The 19,181-nt window shown below is 31.8% G+C and overlaps 1 protein-coding gene and 3 long non-coding RNA genes across 4 annotated transcripts; 2 read left to right on the forward strand and 2 right to left on the reverse strand.

Annotated features, from left to right (window-relative positions):
* The first annotated feature begins 262 nt into the window (after positions 1-262).
* On the forward strand, positions 263-1,537 carry LOC107938263 (stemmadenine O-acetyltransferase). Its single transcript, XM_016871355.1, has one exon. It carries the CDS (start codon positions 263-265, stop codon positions 1,535-1,537), a length of 1,275 nt encoding a protein of 424 aa, XP_016726844.1.
* An 8,765-nt stretch (positions 1,538-10,302) lies between these two features.
* On the forward strand, positions 10,303-11,879 carry LOC121232178 (uncharacterized). The gene is made up of 2 exons (XR_005930418.1): positions 10,303-10,618; positions 10,848-11,879. It is a non-coding gene; the product is annotated as an uncharacterized lncRNA (long non-coding RNA).
* Positions 11,374-12,415, reverse strand: LOC107938260 (uncharacterized). Its single transcript, XR_001694855.2, has 2 exons — positions 11,972-12,415; positions 11,374-11,626 (listed from the first exon to the last, which is right to left on the reverse strand). It is a non-coding gene; the product is annotated as an uncharacterized lncRNA (long non-coding RNA).
* A 3,170-nt stretch (positions 12,416-15,585) lies between these two features.
* Positions 15,586-18,356, reverse strand: LOC107938256 (uncharacterized). Its single transcript, XR_001694851.2, has 2 exons — positions 17,765-18,356; positions 15,586-16,287 (listed from the first exon to the last, which is right to left on the reverse strand). It is a non-coding gene; the product is annotated as an uncharacterized lncRNA (long non-coding RNA).
* Between the last annotated feature and the right edge of the window lie 825 nt (positions 18,357-19,181).

Raw genomic sequence — 19,181 nt, forward strand, 5'->3', positions numbered from 1 at the left:
AAAAAATTACTACCCTTCCAAATAAATGAAAACAAATATCTAATAATATTTCAATTAATTAGTTAATTATCATTGATTTTCTACGTTTCTATCAAAAGGTTAGCATCAATTGCAATTAGCATTATAATTTTCTTTTAATTTAAGTCCTATTCGGACCATTTTTACCTCCATCAACTCTTATTTATAAAGTGTAGTGGCACTAACCATTGGATAATATACAAAAACCTCATTCTTAATAAGAATCTAATCATATACGTACAACATGAAGCTTGACGTCGTAGTAGTTTCCGAGGAGATACTAAAGCCATCCTCTCCAACCCCCGACCGACTTCGTCGGTATAGACTATCATTCCTCGATCAATTAACTCCCTTACTCTATAACCATTTGGTTTATTTCTATCCAAAAATATGCGATACCGAAGCCAACAGAATCACAATTTTGGATCGGCTGAAACACTCCATGTCCAATGCCTTCACCTATTTCTACCCACTGGCTGGTCGGATGATGGAGGACCGGTTGTCTATTGATTGCAATGATGAGGGGATTCCCTTCGTGGAAGTTAGAGTGAAGTGCAAACTTTTAGATGCTATAAATAATGTAGTTCCGAAAGAACTCAACATATTGCTTCCTTTTGAAATCCATGGACACAAAGAAATTCTCCTCGGAATCCAATTCAATGTGTTCGACTGTGGGGGAATAGGGATTGGTGTTTGTGTTTCTCACAAAATCAGTGACGCCCTTTCGTTTTTCACGTTTGTGAATATGTGGGCAGCCATTGCTCGTGGGGAGACAAAGTTAATGGCACCCAGTTTCGAATCAGCCGCGCTTTTCCCACCACGAGATCTTTCGGGATACACACCAATAATCAGTCAATTAAAAAAAGAACATGTTCTAACCAAGAGCTTCGTATTTGGTGCCACCAAAGTGGAGGAAATCAGAAGAAAATACGCCGAGAGTTGTAACCAAACATGCCCAACTCGAGTTGAGGCTTTATCGACTTTCATATGGGAGCATTTGGTTACTGCCATTAGTGTAAGATCAAGACCCAATACGGTTTGCACAATTTCTCACTTGGTAAATATACGTGCAAGAACTGAACCCCCATTGCCAATATCGTCATTCGGCAACCTTTATAGCTTTGCAATCATAATCCCATCCATGAACAGTAACATCGTCACCCAAATGAGAGACTCCATAAAAACAGTGAACAAGGAGTATGTGAAGAAACTCCAAGATGGATATAATCACTACGACAAATATGAAGAAATAATAACACGTTATGGCGGCAAATGCGAGATCATTCCCCTTGGCTTCACCAGTTTATGCAGGTTTCCTCTGTACGAATCTGATTTTGGTTGGGGGAAACCCATTTGGGCAGCCTCCGCTCATAGAGAAATCAAGAACACAACTGTTTTCATGGATGCCGTGAATGGCAACGGAATAGAGGCTTGGGTTACCCTAGATGAGGAAGAAATGAAGAAATTTGATACTGATGAGGAATTGCTTGCATATGTTAATGCTCCAAAAGGCTTGTAAAATGGTTAAGTTTTTGTGTCAAAGCTTTAAATTGCTTTTGGTGAAGATTGTGTTTGTGTCAAAAAGATTGTGATTGTTGAAGCATTGATTTCATTTCAGGTTTGCATTGCATGTATATATGATTTTCAGCTGTTCATTTTGGTTTTTAATATCTATATTGGGAGATGGATCATGATTGATTATTAACTAATGTGCTGGTATTGGTGTAAACCTCTACAATGGACACCTACACATCAGATCACATCTCAAGTAATGGTTAAACTTCTTGAAAGTTTGCATTTGAATTTAAAATAAAAATAAAAAAATTGTTATGCAGTTTGTGAGAATTATAAAGGGTCAATCCCCTTACTGATTTTTTTTTTAAACTTACATTCTCTGTAAATTAAAATAACAAAGAAATGTTGTAAATTAAATGGATGTTTTAACCCCCTTTAAGCATATTAAAGTAATGAGATAAAACTCTTTACTTAATTTATAATCAGGAGATTATTAAATAGAATAATTAAGAAACTTTAATTCATTAAATGTAATACATTTATTAATTGAATGTAAAGGAGCTTATAAATAGCACCTTGTAAATGAAAATAAAATAATAAAATTCTCTCGTATTTTTCATCCTCTTTTATTTATTGTTTTATTAATTTTTCTATAACACGTTATCAGCACGAGCTTCTACGAGTTTATAGTGAAGTTCACGTCATTTCGAATTTATATAATTTGCCCGTATTATACGGTATACGTATTTTCATAATTCTTTTATTTTATTTTCTAGATAAAATATTTGCTTTGGGTAACATTTGCACATTTATTTTTACAACTAAAATCTAATAATGATAATTATATATACATGTTTTTTTTTATTAAAAGAAATTTCAATTAATTTAATTTGTGTTAAGTTATTATTAAGAGTATTCCTCTTTATGCCAATATTTGACATATATATTATTATTTAGCAAATTTGGTATATATAATTGAATTATTTTACGATTGAGAATACTTATTATTTTACTAATATTTTTTTTTATTTTGATTAAAGTGATTATAATGTCAAATCTTGCCAAACTTGAATTTGCGGCCTTAGACATCTCAGGTAAGAATTATTTGTCATGAGTGTTAGATGCTGAAATTCACCTAGATGCTAAAGGTCTAGGAAATACTATATTAGCAGATAAAGAAGCAACTAATCAAGACAAGGCAAAAGCAATGATTTTCATCCGTCATCATCTGCATGAAGGATTAAAAGTGGAATATCTCACTGTGAAAGACCCTCTTGAGTTGTGAAAAAATTTGAAAGAACGATTTGACCATCAGAAAACTGTGATACTCCCTAAAGCTCGTTATGATTGGTTGCACTTATAGTTACAAGATTTTAAGACTGTAAGTGAATATAATTCAGAACTTTTCAAAATTAGTTCTCAACTAAAATTATGTAGAGAAAGCATAACTGATGAGGACTTGTTAGAGAAAACATTTTCAACCTTTCACGCTACTAATGTGCTCCTGCAACAGCAATACCGTGAAAAAGGTTTTAAAAGGTATTCTGAATTGATTTCATGCCTTTTGGTGGCTGAACAAAATAATAAGCTATTGATGAAAAATCATGGAATTCGTCCCATTGGTTCTGCACCATTCCCTGAAGTGAATGTAGTAGTACACAATAATTATGAAAATAGAAAATATAGAAGTCGCGGCCGTGGTCGTGGACGTAGTGGGGGACGTGGTCGAGGATGTATTAGTAATCGTTATTATGGTGGTCATAACAATGATACTTCTAACCACCAAAAAAGAATAACAATGAAAGACAAGAAAGAAGTGGTCAAAATAATCCTTCAAAGATTGTTGAGAATATATGCTACCGATGTAGTATGACGGGGCATTGGTCACGTACCTGTCGTACGTCTGAGCATTTAGTGAAACTTTATGAAACATCCATTAAAAGGAAGGGAAAGCATATGGAGACAAATTTTATATCCCAAAATGATGAAATGGAGGCAAAAGATAAAGATATTCACTATAATAATAAAATTGACCATGCCTACGAGGATGATAAATTTAATGACTTTAATAATATAACTCACCTAGATGTGGCAGATTTCTTTGAGAATCATTAGAAAAATTGATGTTATTTTGGCATTTTTATGTTGTTTTAAGTATATTTCATTTTCTTGCATAAAGAATAATTTATATATTTAATAAATAATTGCAATGTTTCTCATATTATATTTTGTTTATTTTTATAAAGAATATGAATATTCAACAAAATTTCGATGGACTTAAAATCAATGAAGACATGTGTCTTACAGATAGTGCTACAACACATACGATACTCAAAGATAAAAAATATTTTTCTCATTTGACAATGAGTAATGCCCATGTTAATACAATATCGGGTAGTTCAAAACTTATTGAAGGCTCTGGAAGAGCTATTATATTATTACCTAAAGGTACAAAATTTATCATGGATGATGCTTTATATTCCACCAAGTCTCAAAGAAATTTATTGAGTTTTAAAGATATTCGTCTTAATGGATATCATATTGAGACTATGAATGAGAAAATTGTTGAATATATATATTACAAATGTTGAATATGGAAAGAAATATATTTTGGAAAGGCTACCTGCTTTTTCATCAGGTTTATATTATACACATATTAGTGCAATTGAGTCACATGTTACTACAAACCAGAAGTTTGTAGAACAACATACTTTTACTATTTGGCATGACTGATTAGGCCATCCCGGATCTACTATTATGCGAAGAATCATCGAGAATTCAATTGGACACCCATTAAAGAACCAAAAGATTCTTGAATTCAAGGATTTATCTTGTGTCGCTTGTTCTCAAAGAAAATTGATTATTAGACCATCACCAACTAAAGTTGGGATTGAATCTCCAGCATTTTTGGAACGTATTCAAGGTGATATATGTGGGCCCATTCATCCACCATGTAGACCATTCAGATATTTTATAGTATTAATAGATGCATCTAGTAGGTGGTCACATGTGTGTTTATTATCAACTAGCAACCTGGCGTTTGCGAGACTACTTGCTCAAATAATTCGATTAAGAGCACAATTTCCAGATTATGCAATCAAAACTATTCGTCTTGATAATGCTGGTGAGTTTACATCCCAAGCTTTTAATGATTATTGTATGTCAATTGGGATAAAAGTTGAACATCCTATAGCTCATGTTTATACACAAAATGGTTTAGCTTAATCATTTATCAAACGCCTCCAACTAATAGCTCGGCCATTGCTTATAAGAACAAATCTCCCTGTTACAGCTTGGGGATATGCTATTTTGCATGCAGCAGCACTTGTGCGCTTAAGGCCAACAAGTTATAATAAGTACTCCCCATTAAAATTGGCTTTTGGTCAGGAGCCAAATATTTCTCATCTTAGAATTTTTAGATGTGCAGTATATGTTCCAATTGCTTCACCACAACGCACAAAGATGGGTCCTTAAAGGAGGTTGGGAATATATGTTGGTTATGAATCTCCTTCTATAATTAAATATGTTGAACCATTAACAAGAGATTTATTTACTTCACAATTTATTGATTGTCATTTTGATGAAACAATCTTCCCAACATTAGGGGAAGAGAAAATACAAGTGGTAAAAGAAATTACATGAAATGGATCATCATTATCTCAATTAGATCCTCGTACAAGTCAATGTGAACAAGAAGTTCAAAGGATTATACATTTGCAAAACATTGCCAATCAACTGCCAGATTCATTTACTGACCTAAAGAGAATTACAAAATCTCACATACCAGCTGAAAATGCTTCAATACGAATTGATATCCCAATAAGGCAAATTGTTAGTGCAAAAGAAAGTAATTCACGCCTGAAGCGTGGGAGGCCAATCGGTTCCAAAGATAAAAATCCTTGTAAAAAAAAAGGATCAAGTATTCAATATGGTAATATTGTGGAGGCAAGTGCCCTAGAAGAGGCCAAAGATATAACTAATCAAAAAACCCTAGAAGAGGTTCAGGTACTTGAAAATGGTGATAACGAAGAAATCTCAATAAGTTATGTTACTTCAGGAAAAAGATGGAACCGAAAAAGTATAGCTGCCGACAACAATTTTGCTTATAATGTTGCTATTGAAATAGCAAAAGAAAATGAGGATCTTGAGCCTAAATCTATTGAGGAATGTAGAAATAGAAAAGATTGGCGAAAATAGAAAGACGTAATTCAAGCAGAATTAAATTCACTTTCTAAACGTGAGGTTTTTGGACCTATAGTCTAAACACCTAAATATGTAAAGCCGGTAGGATATAAATGGATATTTGTGTGAAAATGAAATGAGAAAAATGAATTCGTAACATATAAATCACGACTTGTAGCACAAGGATTTTCGCAAAGACCCGGCATTGATTATGAAGAAACATATTCTCCTATGGTGGATGCAATCACGTTTAGATACCTTATTTGTCTGGCGGTATGTGAAAAACTTGATATGCGTCTAATGGATGTTGTTACAGCCTATTTGTATGGTACACTTGATAGTGAAATTTATATGAAAATCCCTGAAGGGTTTAAAATCCTTGAAGGATATAGTGTTTCCCGGGAAAATTGCTCAATCAGATTAAAGAAAAGTTTATATGAATTAAAACAATCTAGACGTATGTGGTACAATTGTCTTAGTGAATATTTGTTAAAAGAAGGTTATAAAAATGATCCAATCTGCCCATGTGTTTTATAAAAAGGTCTAAATCAAACTTTGTGATAATTGCTATTTATGTTGATGATCTAAATATTATTAGAACTCCTGAAGAGCTTCAAAATGCAGTAAATTATTTAAAGAAAGAATTTGAGATGAAAGATCTAGGAAAAACAAAATTTTGTCTTGGCCTGCAGATCAAGCATTTAAAAGATGGAATTCATGTCCATCAGTCAACCTATACGAAAAAAATCTTAAATAAATTTTATATGGATAAAGCACATCTATTGAGTACCCTGATGGTTGTACGATCGTTAGATGTGAATAAAGATCAATTTCATCCTTGTGAGAATGATAAAGAGTTTCTTGGTCCTGAAGTACCATATCTAAGTGCCATAGGAGCATTGATGTATCTTGCAAATAACACAAGACTTGATATAGCTTTTGCTGTAAACTAGTTAGCAAGATTTAGTTACTGTCCAACACGTAGACATTGGAATGGAATTAAACATGTATTTAGATATCTTAGAAGGACCATTGATATGGGGTTATTTTATTCAAATGATTCAAAATCCCTATTAGTTGGTTATGCTGATGCTGGATATTTATCAGATCCACATAAAGGTCGATCTCAAACGGGATATCTATTTACATGTGGAGGTACTGTCATATCATGGCGTTCGACAAAGCAAACATTAGTTGTTGCCTCTTTAAATCATGCTGAAATAATTGTAATGCATGAGGCAAGCCGAGAATGTGTTTGGCTAAGGTTATTAACCCAACATATCCAGAAGATATGTAATTTGTCTTTACAGAAAAATATGTCAACTATCTTATACGAAGATAATGCAGCATGTATAACTCAATTAAAGGGCGGTTATATCAAAGGTGACAAAACGAAACATATTTCACCAAAATTATTCTTTACTCATGATTTTGAGAAGAAAGGTGACATAGAAGTTTAACAAATTTGTTTTAGTGATAATTTAGCAAATCTTTTTACCAAGGCATTGTCAACTTCAACATTTGAAAGACTATGAAACAAGATTGGAAGTACGTCGACTCAAAGATATAATGTGATGTCGCCATTAGGGGGAGTCTAAAACATGTTGTACTCTTTTCCTTTAACCAAGGTTTTGTCCCACTGAATTTTCCTAGTAAAAGTTTTTAACGAGGCAACTTGTAATAGAAGGTTGTGTACTCTTTTTCCTTCATTAGGTTTTTATCCCATAGGGTTTTTCCTAATAAAGGTTTTAATGAGGCACATTCTTATTTAAAAGACATCCAAGGGGGAGTGTTGTAAATTAAATAGATGTCATAAACCCCTTTAAGCATATTAAAGTAATGAGATAAAAACTCTTTACTTAATTTATAATCAAGAGATTATTAAATAGAGTAATTAAGAAACTTTAATTTATTAAATGTAATACCTTTATTAATTGAATGTAAAGGAGCTTATAAATAACACCTTGTAAATGAAAATAAAATAATGAAATTCTCTCGTATTTTCTATCCTCTTTTATTTATTGTTTTATTAATTTTTCTATAACAAGAAAAAAGTTTTTTTTTAATTCTTAAAGCATTTAATCATTCTTCAAAATTTTAAAAATCAGTATTGTAGTTCGTGAGTAGAGGTGTTCATGGGCCGGGCCGGGCCGGGTTCGGGTCGGGCTCAACTAAAAAATCATGCCCATTTATTTGGCTCGGGCTGGGCCAGGCCCAAAAAATGGGCCTAAAATTTTGTCCAAGCCCGACCCGGATAAAAATACTAAAACCCAGGCCCGGCCCGGCCCACCCGTATTAATTTTTTATATTATTTTTAAATATATATAATACATCAAAAATACAAAAAATATCAAAATAAATATTTCCCAACAAATTAAAAATAAATTTTAAAAAATATGTAGACTTAAATAACACTAAGATAAATGCAACTTAACAAGCAAATGCTTCTAAAATAATAAAAAAATTAACAAATGCCTTTAAAATAATAAGAAAATTAACAATAAAATAAATTTTATACAATATCCAAACAATAACAACAAAATAATAACATAATAGTAAAATGGTAGCAAAATAGGGAGAAAACAACAAGAAAATAACATTTAAAAATACAAAAAATATGCAGATTTTTTTTGTCCTTTTGTGATTCGGGCCGGGCCGACCGGGCCCAGGCTAAAAATACCTTACCCAAGGCCCGGCCCATTTTTTAAACGGGCTTTATTTTTTTGTCCAAACCTATTTTTTGGGCCTATATTTTTCCCCAAACCCTCCCACATTTCGGACGGGCCTTCGGGCCGGGCCGGATAACCATCAAAGTTACATGACGATCTGATCTATGCACTTACTTTAACTAAGTTGTGATAATTTAAATCACAATATATTACATTGGTATTTGAATCCATTTGATTGCTAATTCATGTATAATATTTTAAATGATATATTTTTCTGCTATGGTTTTTGCCATTAAATTTTGTTTTATCACTCCTTTATCTGCTTTCCCCCAATTGTTTTAATGAAAAGAAAAATGAAAGTCGCCATTTTTACTTAAGAGAAATGGCGTTGTAGCCAGGAAGTTGGCTATTTTAATGGCGTAAGGCCATTAATAATAATAATTATCGAAATTTTTTTTTTGAAATCAACTTTATTTTGAAAATAAGAATAGAGTTACCATCAATTTTTTTTATTTAGGTGTGTTTGAATCATCTCAAAATTTAATAATAAAAGGTTAGGTTTACTGAAACAATAATTTTTGGCCTACAAAATCTAAGAAAATAGGTTCGGAAGTCGGTTACATGTGAGGAAAGATTAATACCTTCATAACGCCCAAAATTAGTACCTAGTTGATTATTTGATGTTTTGAAGTCGAAAATTAAAAATTTAAAGGAAATTTAAAATACGATCCATCTTTGCATCATGTTACTTGATGGTATTGAAAGAAATCCGATCTAAATTGAATTTTTAATGAGGATGTGTTCTCATTTTGAGTCGATCTAGACAAAAAATCATGTCTCGTAAGTTGGGGCACAAAATCTCGAATTCTCAAAAATAAAGACGCTCTCCGTTTAATTATAGCCCAAATCTTGCAATCTTTTATTTATTTATTTATTATTTGTTTGTTTTTTTAAAAAAAGGGAGGGATATTCAAATTATTGTAGTTTAAGGAAAAATCATACTCCGAAAGTTAGAGGCACAAATCAAAATAAAGAATATCACCTTGGTTTTAATTTCTTCTCATGAGTTATGTAAAAACGAATGCATCAATTGATATGATATACGATTGAGCTTAATGCAGGAATGAATAAATATATCTAAGCATAAAGTTTAAAATAATAATAAAGTAAAATAACTACATAAAAATAAATAAAACATAGATAAAATTTGAAATGACTATCGTAAAATAATAATATAAGAACAAAATAATAGTAGGTATCATTATCAAATACTGATGGAACAACTTTAATAATAAATTGATGATGATAATAATAATAGTGACGATAATGGTTTAATTAATGTTATGTTGAATAATAAAAAAACAAAATGATAGTAGTAATGAATTAAGGATAAAGTAAAATTTGTTTAATTTAGAGGATAAAGATGTACAATAAAAAGAAAATATAAATAATAAATAATAAATAAATAAATTCATAAAAAGGTGAAATTAAATAAATGAAGGATTGAATCGGAATTTAAATGAAATTAAAAGCATAAATTATAATAAAATAAATTAATTAATTAATAAGGCAGAATAAAGGATCAAAACAGAACGCGCGAAAAGGAGTAGGGATCAAATGGGAAATTATTCCCAAACCCATTAAGCACACCGTTTTCCAGAGAGACCAAAATAAAAAAAAAATCCAAAATTAAATGATATAAATTTTAAAAAAGAAAAAGGACCAAAAATAAGATTGTATTGAAAAGAATTAAAAAGCGGAAGGATTAGAGCCGCAATTAGACCCTTGTGGCGAAAACACTCAGATTCCAAGGGGATCCAGGTCGAGTTGGCGGGTCTGGCTTGAAACGACACTTTTTTGGTGTCTGAAAGTTAAGCCCAAAACGACGTCATTTTATAAGGCTATATAAACCAAAAAATAATTAAAAAATCATTTGTACTTGTTTTTGAAAAAAAAAATTTGCTCTCTTATTTTTTCTCTCAATGCTTCCTTAATCCGTCGTGGCTACTAGTCACCAATGCCTCCGATGGCCGGAGTCCAAAAAATACCTTTTTAGCCCCATTTTAGCCCTTTTTAAACCTTTTCAAACCTTTTAAACCCTGATTTGAAGTAAAAATGGCGAAACCCTAAGAAATATTTAAGAAACCTCTCGGTTTCTTTCGTCTGACTACGATATTTTCTTTCATCGGAGACAGCGGCCTCGACCTCGCACGGCGAAGAACACAACGGCGCAGGTAAGAAATAATAATATTTTCATAAAAATAAATAAATAAAACGAACTACATTTTTCAAAACTTGTTGTTTTTCTTTGTATTTTCTCTGTTGTTCTTCTATTTCAAAAGAAAAAATCCTGCTTTTCATGTTACAAAAATTGATTTTTATAACCGGGAGAATATTACAATATAAATTTTTCGATTGTTTGTTTCTGCTTCTTTTTCCTTTTTGTGTTTCTTGCAAGGACAGTTAAAGTTATCGAGGTTGTTGCTGCCCTTTTGATGCAAAGGGGGAAGGTTTCAGGCATCGCGTCTACTGATATGTCGAGGAGTAGCGAGGCAAGGGGGGCTAGGGTTTTAGGTTTCCTGAAAAAAATTTAGGTTATGGACTTGGCTTAGTAGTTTGGGCTTATGATTTAGGCTGATATATTTTGTAAATGGACTTTTATTTATTTTTAGTTTTATTTATTTTATTTTTATTTTGGGTTTATGGTGAATAGGGCAAATTTGGTTTGCTACAACAATAATAATAATAATAATAATAATAATAATGGCATTTGACCATTTGCTTAAGAATGGTTTGTTTGCCAAATGCTTTTTTGCTTTTGATTTCTCGTATTGAGAATAATGGTAGAATATATATATATATACAGGTTTCACTTTTTTTTTATATCCATTGAGAGAATGTTTTATGTTTGACGATTAGCTTTGTATATCTGATTTGCCATTAATGTGTGATACATGATGTAATGGCCAATTTTGACCCAGGCCCAGACTACAAGAATAAAACCAAATTAAAAAAAATTTAAAAGTCCATTTACAATGTTTAGTAACCCAAATTACAACGGCCCAATATAGGCCCAAAATTATTAAAACCCTAAAGACTTAATTGGCCCATAACTTTAACTAATTTTCAACAAAAACAAAGAAGAGGAAAACCCTAACCGCATGCCTTCAGCCACCAGCCTCCTCGCGCGCGCCACCACCGCTCGAGGTACCAACCACTGGCCTTCTACGCATCTGACACCACTTGCAAAACAAAGATCCACACACAAGACAAAAGCGGACAACAAGAAAATGACAAAAGAAAGGGAAACGAAGAGTTTTGTAATCATCTATAAAAATAAAAATAGTCAGTTTGTACTTCTTCTTCTCTCCGAATTCAAAAAAATAGGAAGATAATTAGAAATCAGATATTTTGAAATAGTTAGTCCTCTTTTCATTTCATTTTCTTGTGATTTTACTTTCAAGAATAATAAGAAAGGATTTAATCTTCCAAGAGCGGATTTCCTCTTCTGTTTTCGTTTTATTTTTAGATTTATTTTTATTAATCGAAAGTAAAAAAAAAATACAAAAGGGAATTGTTCCCCTTACCTGTTGCAAACTCCTCCACGGTAGTGGGAACCTCCACCGTTTTCGGACGCCTCGAACCCGTCTAAAATAGGGCTGAAAATGCCCATTTGCATGAGGCCGGCCACCGATCACTGTGGTGGTGCTACGGATAGCAGTTGGTGGGTCGTTTTGATCGGCCATAGGGGAAGCGAAGAGAGAGTTTTAAGGTTTCTTTTAGTTTTTTTTTTTTTCTAAAACTAAGGCTGAAATGGAAGAAATAAAATTGTTTGGGCTTTTACAGAGGCATGAAATGGCATCGTTTCATTCCCTCCCCCCAGATGCCAAAACGGCTTCGTTTTTTGGGGGGGCGGTGCGACCCGATTGAGAAGGATCCACGCGTTTTTAAAGCCAAATGGGCTATTTTCGTTGCAGGTCCTTCTGTTTTGCGTCTTGTTTTCAATTTAGCCCTTTTATTCTTTCTTTTGTGTTTTTTATCTGACCCCCTGTTCTTTGCATTCGTCTCATTTTGGTCCCATTTGAAACGGTGCGCATAAGTTTTGGGAATATTTTCCCAATCAGTCCCCCACTGTTTAGGCGCGCCTCATTTCAGTCATTGATGGCCTATTTTCTATTATTTACAAATTGTACCTTAATTTTTAATTCAATTTCAGCCTAGTCCTAATCTATTTAATTTATTTAATTATTATAATTATTTATTATTTCAGTTCTTTTAGGAAATTATTTTATTATTTATTTATTTTAAGCTTGTTTTTCTTATATTATTTCTTTTAAATCGTGTTATTATCATGTATTCTAAGTTTTACATATTTTAAACTATTATTCATTTTAATTTTCATATACGTTATTTGTTAAAATTATTATGCATATTTTTTTTAGATACCTTTTATTTTAAACTATTTTATATATATTATCTATTTAAATTTTTTATATGTTATTTAGATATATTATTCTATATGTTAAATTCCTTTTATTGTTATTTATTTTAAACTTTTACATATTATGTATTTTAAATTTATATACAATACATAGTTTAAACTATTTTATATATTATTCACTTTAAATTTTTTATATAATATTCATTTTAAACTGTTTTTAATACATGTCATTTCGAATTATTATATATATGTTAATTACTTCATATTTTTTAAAAAAATTTATTTTAAACCCTTTTTATATATTATTTTTGAATTGTTTATTATTATAAGTTTATATATAAGGTTTATTTTTAAATTTCCTTTTTATATGGATTATTTATTTTCAAATTTTTATATGTTGTGTATCTTAAACTCTTTATACATTATTTATTTTATTTTTTTATATATATTTTTTATGTTAAACTGTTTTTTGTTTTTTTTTTATTTTATGTATATTATTTATTTTAAATTTTTTTACGTATTATTTATTTTAGACTTTTTATTGATGATTTTAAATTGTTTTCTATTATTTACTTTAAATTGCTTTTATAGTATTTATTTTAAACCTTTTATACATATATTATTTATTTAAAATTATCTTATATTATTTGATTTAAGTTGTTTTATATTATTACTTCATTTCTCTGTTTATTAAGGTTGATATTAAATAATGTACGTCGTGTAAATATTGCCATTACATGTTATTGAAATTGTTTATTTAGCATCCTCATATTGTTGGCACTCATTAACCTTGCATCTAATTCGTCTATTACTATTCCATGCTCTATAGTACATTTTATTTTATTTTAAATCATGTCATGTGTTAAGCTCCAACATGTTTATCAAATATGGATCATTTTATTTTATTCCAAACAAAATAACGTACGTCGTCTAAATTTCGTACTTGCTATTATTCAAAAACAAGAATTTCAAAATAAGGCAATGTTTCGCGTTTTGGAAAATTGAGGAATTGTGCCCTAACTTACGGGGTTTCGGTTTTCTCGTTGATCCTAAATAGCCAAATATCCTTTCGAGTTTTAAAATGCATAGAATTTCAATAAAAAATCAAAGGCAAACTTATTCTCGATGGTTCAAATGTCACATCCTAACTTACGGGGTGTGGCATATCGTTATCACGAGACGAGTGGACCTTTGATGTTCCTTCGACTTAATCCGAGTATTTTTCTAAACAAACATTAATAAAAAAGGATCGTATTTCAATCCATTCTCGATTTTCAACTTTCGACATTAAGACACTAAATATTCAATACGGTACCAATTTTGGGCGTGACGAGGGTGCTAATCCTTCCTCGCACGTAACTGACTCCCGAACCCATTCTCTCGAGTTTCGTAGACCAAAAACGTAAACTAAAATATTTTATCAAAACAAAGGTGATCCGATCACACCTAATAAAGATCAGTGGCGACTCCCGTTTTAATTTTCGCTTTTAGATAAAGTCGATTCTCTTTTTTTTTTTAAATGGTTTCGACACAGGAAAATAAATAAAATGCTATGTACTGTAATTGGATTTATCAACCACTCGATTTATGTCACAATCAAGTAATCTCAAGTTTATACATATTATTTAGATCATACGTACAAATAATGAATTGATTAAAATAAGGTAGAAATATAATATTTCTTAAATATTCATTGTTTTTTTTTATCTGTATTTGTTATAGATTAGTATGGTAATATGCATTCGTACACCGAAAGTGATTAGAATCAAAGAGGACTTAGATTGAATTATAAGTCTGATTGAATTATAATTCTTTTTCGGATGGATCCAAAAGATGATATTATTACCCATGTCATGAAAGTCAATAGCAAAATACAAAAATTACTTTGGGCGACATGAAAATTCAAAGTCTGAAAGCCACATTGATAACTGACGTTCTAAAATGTCTCTTAGATGAAATATGATTTCCCAATAAGGATCAGTCATACGTTGAACTGATTCGAATGTTGATAAAAAATAGTGTACGGGTGAGAGCTAGGCCAACTGCGATTTCCGCCACGATTTCCACCACTAATCAAATGAATCATAGCATGCTCATCACTTTATGGATTGCCATGGTAGACATTCAACTTTTATGTGGATTCCAACCCAGTTATGGGACAAGTGCTTGAGGATTTTCTGGACATAGATGATGATGATATCGAGTATGTGGAGCTCGATGATTAGTGTTTGTTTTATTTGTTAGTCTTTTGATGACTTATGTTTCTAGGTGTTTTTTTTTCTATTTTTTGTTTATTTTATTTTACTTTTTATCTTTCTTATTTTCTTCTTTTATGTTACATATTGCACTAGTAAAATGTATGTGTATCTTTATGTAAATAAATTATGTTTTTCATTCGTAGTTTAATTATTTATTAGTTTATTACTTTTTATTGTTTTATCATTCATAAACTATATCAAATAGTGGAAGTTCTATTATTACAAATAACTAAATTAGTGACCATTAGCATAATATAGAATTTGATTGTAAACACTGATTTGCAATTGGTTTTGTGTAATATGATAATTATCACTAGTTTTCTTTCATTATAATGATATAATAATATGGGAATTTTGTATGCTAGGCATGCATGTGTTCGTCTTAATGTAGAAAATATTATGAAATGGCATCTACTTAAAAAAAAAATTCTTATTGTGCTTAACAAAGAAGAAAAGTTCAATGGGGACAATTTTGAAATCTGCAATATGAAAATCCAATATGTTCTGGAAGAATAAGAGGTTCATGAAATTTTAAATAATGTCGGCAAATATTATTACAAATAGGTTAAGTGAAATAAACAGTAATGTAAAATATTAATTTAAATCACAAGATCGAACCAGAACAATATAAATATATAGATAAAAATCTAATTAGAAATAAAACTAGATCGAAATTGTATATACGTAAGTAAGCAGAAAACCGACTGGTAGTTGAGGCATATTTTAACAGTTTTCTTAAGAAAGATTCGGCCGCTCTTTTGGTGCTGAAAAACCGTTAGTCGACTATCTCCCAAGATACAACAATGAGATGAGCACGGCAGTGACACAGCTGCAATGATCAACGAACTATATAGCCTAGCTTCCTTCTATCACCGAAAATAAGTTTGAAATATGAAGAGAAAAGATCTCGAAATTTTTGCAGGAAAAATAGAGAATAATTCAATGTATATTTTCTTCTATAGATAAATTATGGAAATTTTGACTAAAGGAGATATTAAGGAGCCATTAAACTCAATTTAATATTTGTTGTCATTTTTAATTCCAAACAGAATTTAAAGAGATAAGTTTTGTTGAGGAAAAATAAAATTACGTATTAGGCTAAAATATCCATAGGCCTAGAAAGAATCCACTAGTTCAAACATTTCACATCGCCCATGTCGTGCGAGTGCACCCCCAACCCCGACAGGTTTGAATTTGCACCCCCCTTGCACACAAAAGAGCGCATTAACTTAATCATTCAATAACTACCACGTTAGTTCATATATATAAACATATTCCACACTTGATATCTAACCAATGTGGAACTAAACTTTTCATTTTCTTCAACGTAATTCAAAAGTGACTTACTTTGAGCATCAATTTCTCATTCATCACTCAAACTATTTTGATCACCGTTGTAAAAGTCTAATGGGGTAAAATATAAATCCATAATTTTATAATTTAAATCTCTACATTTACCAATCGAGAATATGCCTATAAGCTTCTAAAAATCCTTTTTTTTTTCCAACAAATACAACCCAAAATAAAAGGGACCGAGAGGCATAAGATGCCTGGAAATAAAAAATTTTAATACCTCGTATAACGTTGTTGAGCAATAAGGACAATGACATCATGTGTAAGTTCAAGAAGCATGAGGTCGCAAAAGATGAGTGGACTGCTCTTAAAGAGAATTTTAGGGGCACTTTAGTTACTAAACTCAGGTAGCTCACAATCAAGTTTGAAACTTACAAGAGAAACGTCAAACATGATTAGAGAACTGAGAGACACAAGTCACACTCTGTCTAATGAACAATAGGTTCAAGCACTTATTTGGTCATTGCCTCACAACTAGGAGCATATGATAGTGCACATTGCCCACAATGAGGGCATCAAGATTCTAGATGATGTCACTCGACATCTTTAGTTGGAAGATAGTAATGAGGCAATTAAGCCTAATATTGATGTATATATGGTAGGAACAAGTTCAAATGCAGATTCTGGCTTAAAGAAGCACAAACTATATGGTGGCTACAAGGAAAAAGCTTTTAAGAAGCAAAAGTCTAACTCCCAAGGAAAAAGAAAGGCTCTCCAAACAATTAAAAAGAAGAAGAAAATTAAAGCTCAAATTAAGTGTTTCAATTGTGACAAGAAGGGTCACTTTGCTTGTGAATGCACTGAGCCAAAGAAGGTAAAGACCTATAAAGCACTTTCAAGTGCAATAAATAATTTGAAAGTACTACATTTTTTCTAGTATTGTATTACTCATTGAATCTCATCCTTTGTGGATTTTAGACTCAAGAGCCACAAACCATGTAACTAGAGACCGAAATGTGTTCGTGGATTTCCATTGGTTAATGGGTATTGTTTCTACCATTTCAACAATCAAGTGCAAAAAGGTGTTCTGTGCTCTTTGGGTCATCTGGAAAGCAAGGAATAAATAGGTGCATGAGGGGATTAAAAAATATTCCCATGAATCAGATTATTTCATATGGGCATATTTCAGGGAAATAGATGACATTGATAGACATTTACCCGGTCAAAAGATTGTGGCAAAAAGATGGTGCCCACCAGATCCAGATTTTATTAAAATAAAATTTGATGCAACTCTTCAGAATCACACAAAAGAATCATGTCCGGTTTGGTATGTAGGAATCCAGATGGACGGGTTCTGGGTTCAAGAATCATACTTAATAGATACATACCTTCTCCTTTTGCGGTTGAAGCACTGGCCTGTCTCTAGGCACTGCAAATGGGACTCGATCTAGGATTTCAAAGAGTGGTCATTGTAGGGGATGCCCGTTTGGTTATCCGAAAATTGCGAATAGAACAAGAGGATAGACCTGCTATAAGCGCCTTCATCAAGGATTCAAAGGAACTGAGTAAGAGGTTCGATAGATGTAATTTTGAACATGCATCAAGGCAAGCAAATGGTTTAGCACATCTCCGTGCTACAGAAGGAATAAGAAGAGGCGAGAATACTTATCTGGAGGGAGGGATTCCTGGTTTTGGGGTCGACGAAGCGGAGTGCGATAGAAGGTGGTAAGGAGAGTCGGCTTAAAGGAGGAGAGGTGCTGGAAAAGCTATGATGAAGATTGCCGGAGTCTTGTTTTGGTCACCTCTGATCTATGTTTTCTTTGGAAGAGGCGATTTGGTTCCCGAATGGGTTTTCTATTTCTGAAATGTTTCTTTGCAAAATGGGGGTGAAAACTCATTCTTTAGGCTGAACGGTTTGGCTTGCCAAGGAGCCATCTGTTTGTGTCAGACTTTTATTACTTGTATGTTTTTTCAGGTTTAATAAATGAGTCTAGCTATTTTACATAAACAAATTGTTTTATTTTTATTTCACTTTTATTTAATTTCTATTATTTATTTTAGATTTAGTTTTAACCTTTTTTTTTTTAATTTCGCAGATTTGTCTAATCTTGATATAAGAAGTCAGCAACATAATTAGTCCAGTCTCTGTGAGACTATATTATAAATTTAATTTAATTTTGATTTAGGTATAGAAATTTATTTTTGTTGGATTTAATACCCTTCAAATTTTAACGTCATTGTTGGGGACTGACACTAATTAATTTTGTATTTTTTATGATCAATTTTGGGCATACAAGTTACTCGAGCATGATCTAGAAATAGAGAAGATTGCTTGTGCCCATATATATATATATATAACAAAAAAATGAACAGTTGGATATATTCCACTATGGCTATAAATTATTATCTGTATAGGTTTACGTCGAGTTACCCAATGATTACACAACAGGTAAATGTATCATCTATGGAAAATAAATTTAATGATATTGCTAATACTTTTCATCGTATTGTCATAAGAAATACAACACTAGTCATAGTGTGTGGTACATGTATTGCACCCAGTCATGCAACATATGTGTGTCTTGTCTGGGAGGACGACTATCCAGTACAATTTAGCAATGTTGGAGGTTTTCATAGACCACCTCAAAGACGATACGATTCATTCTCTGACACATACATTCATGGGTGGAGAGATTACCCCGGTTCAGGCTATGGAATGAGACACCAGTCCAATTCATACAATCTAGTCTACCCATGCGACAACCACAACCCTTAAGTATATCTTTAGAAGACCTCGTAAATAGC

The sequence above is a fragment of the Gossypium hirsutum genome, chromosome A07 (genome assembly GCF_007990345.1).
Source record: "Gossypium hirsutum isolate 1008001.06 chromosome A07, Gossypium_hirsutum_v2.1, whole genome shotgun sequence".
NCBI classification, from domain to species: domain Eukaryota; kingdom Viridiplantae; phylum Streptophyta; class Magnoliopsida; order Malvales; family Malvaceae; genus Gossypium; species Gossypium hirsutum.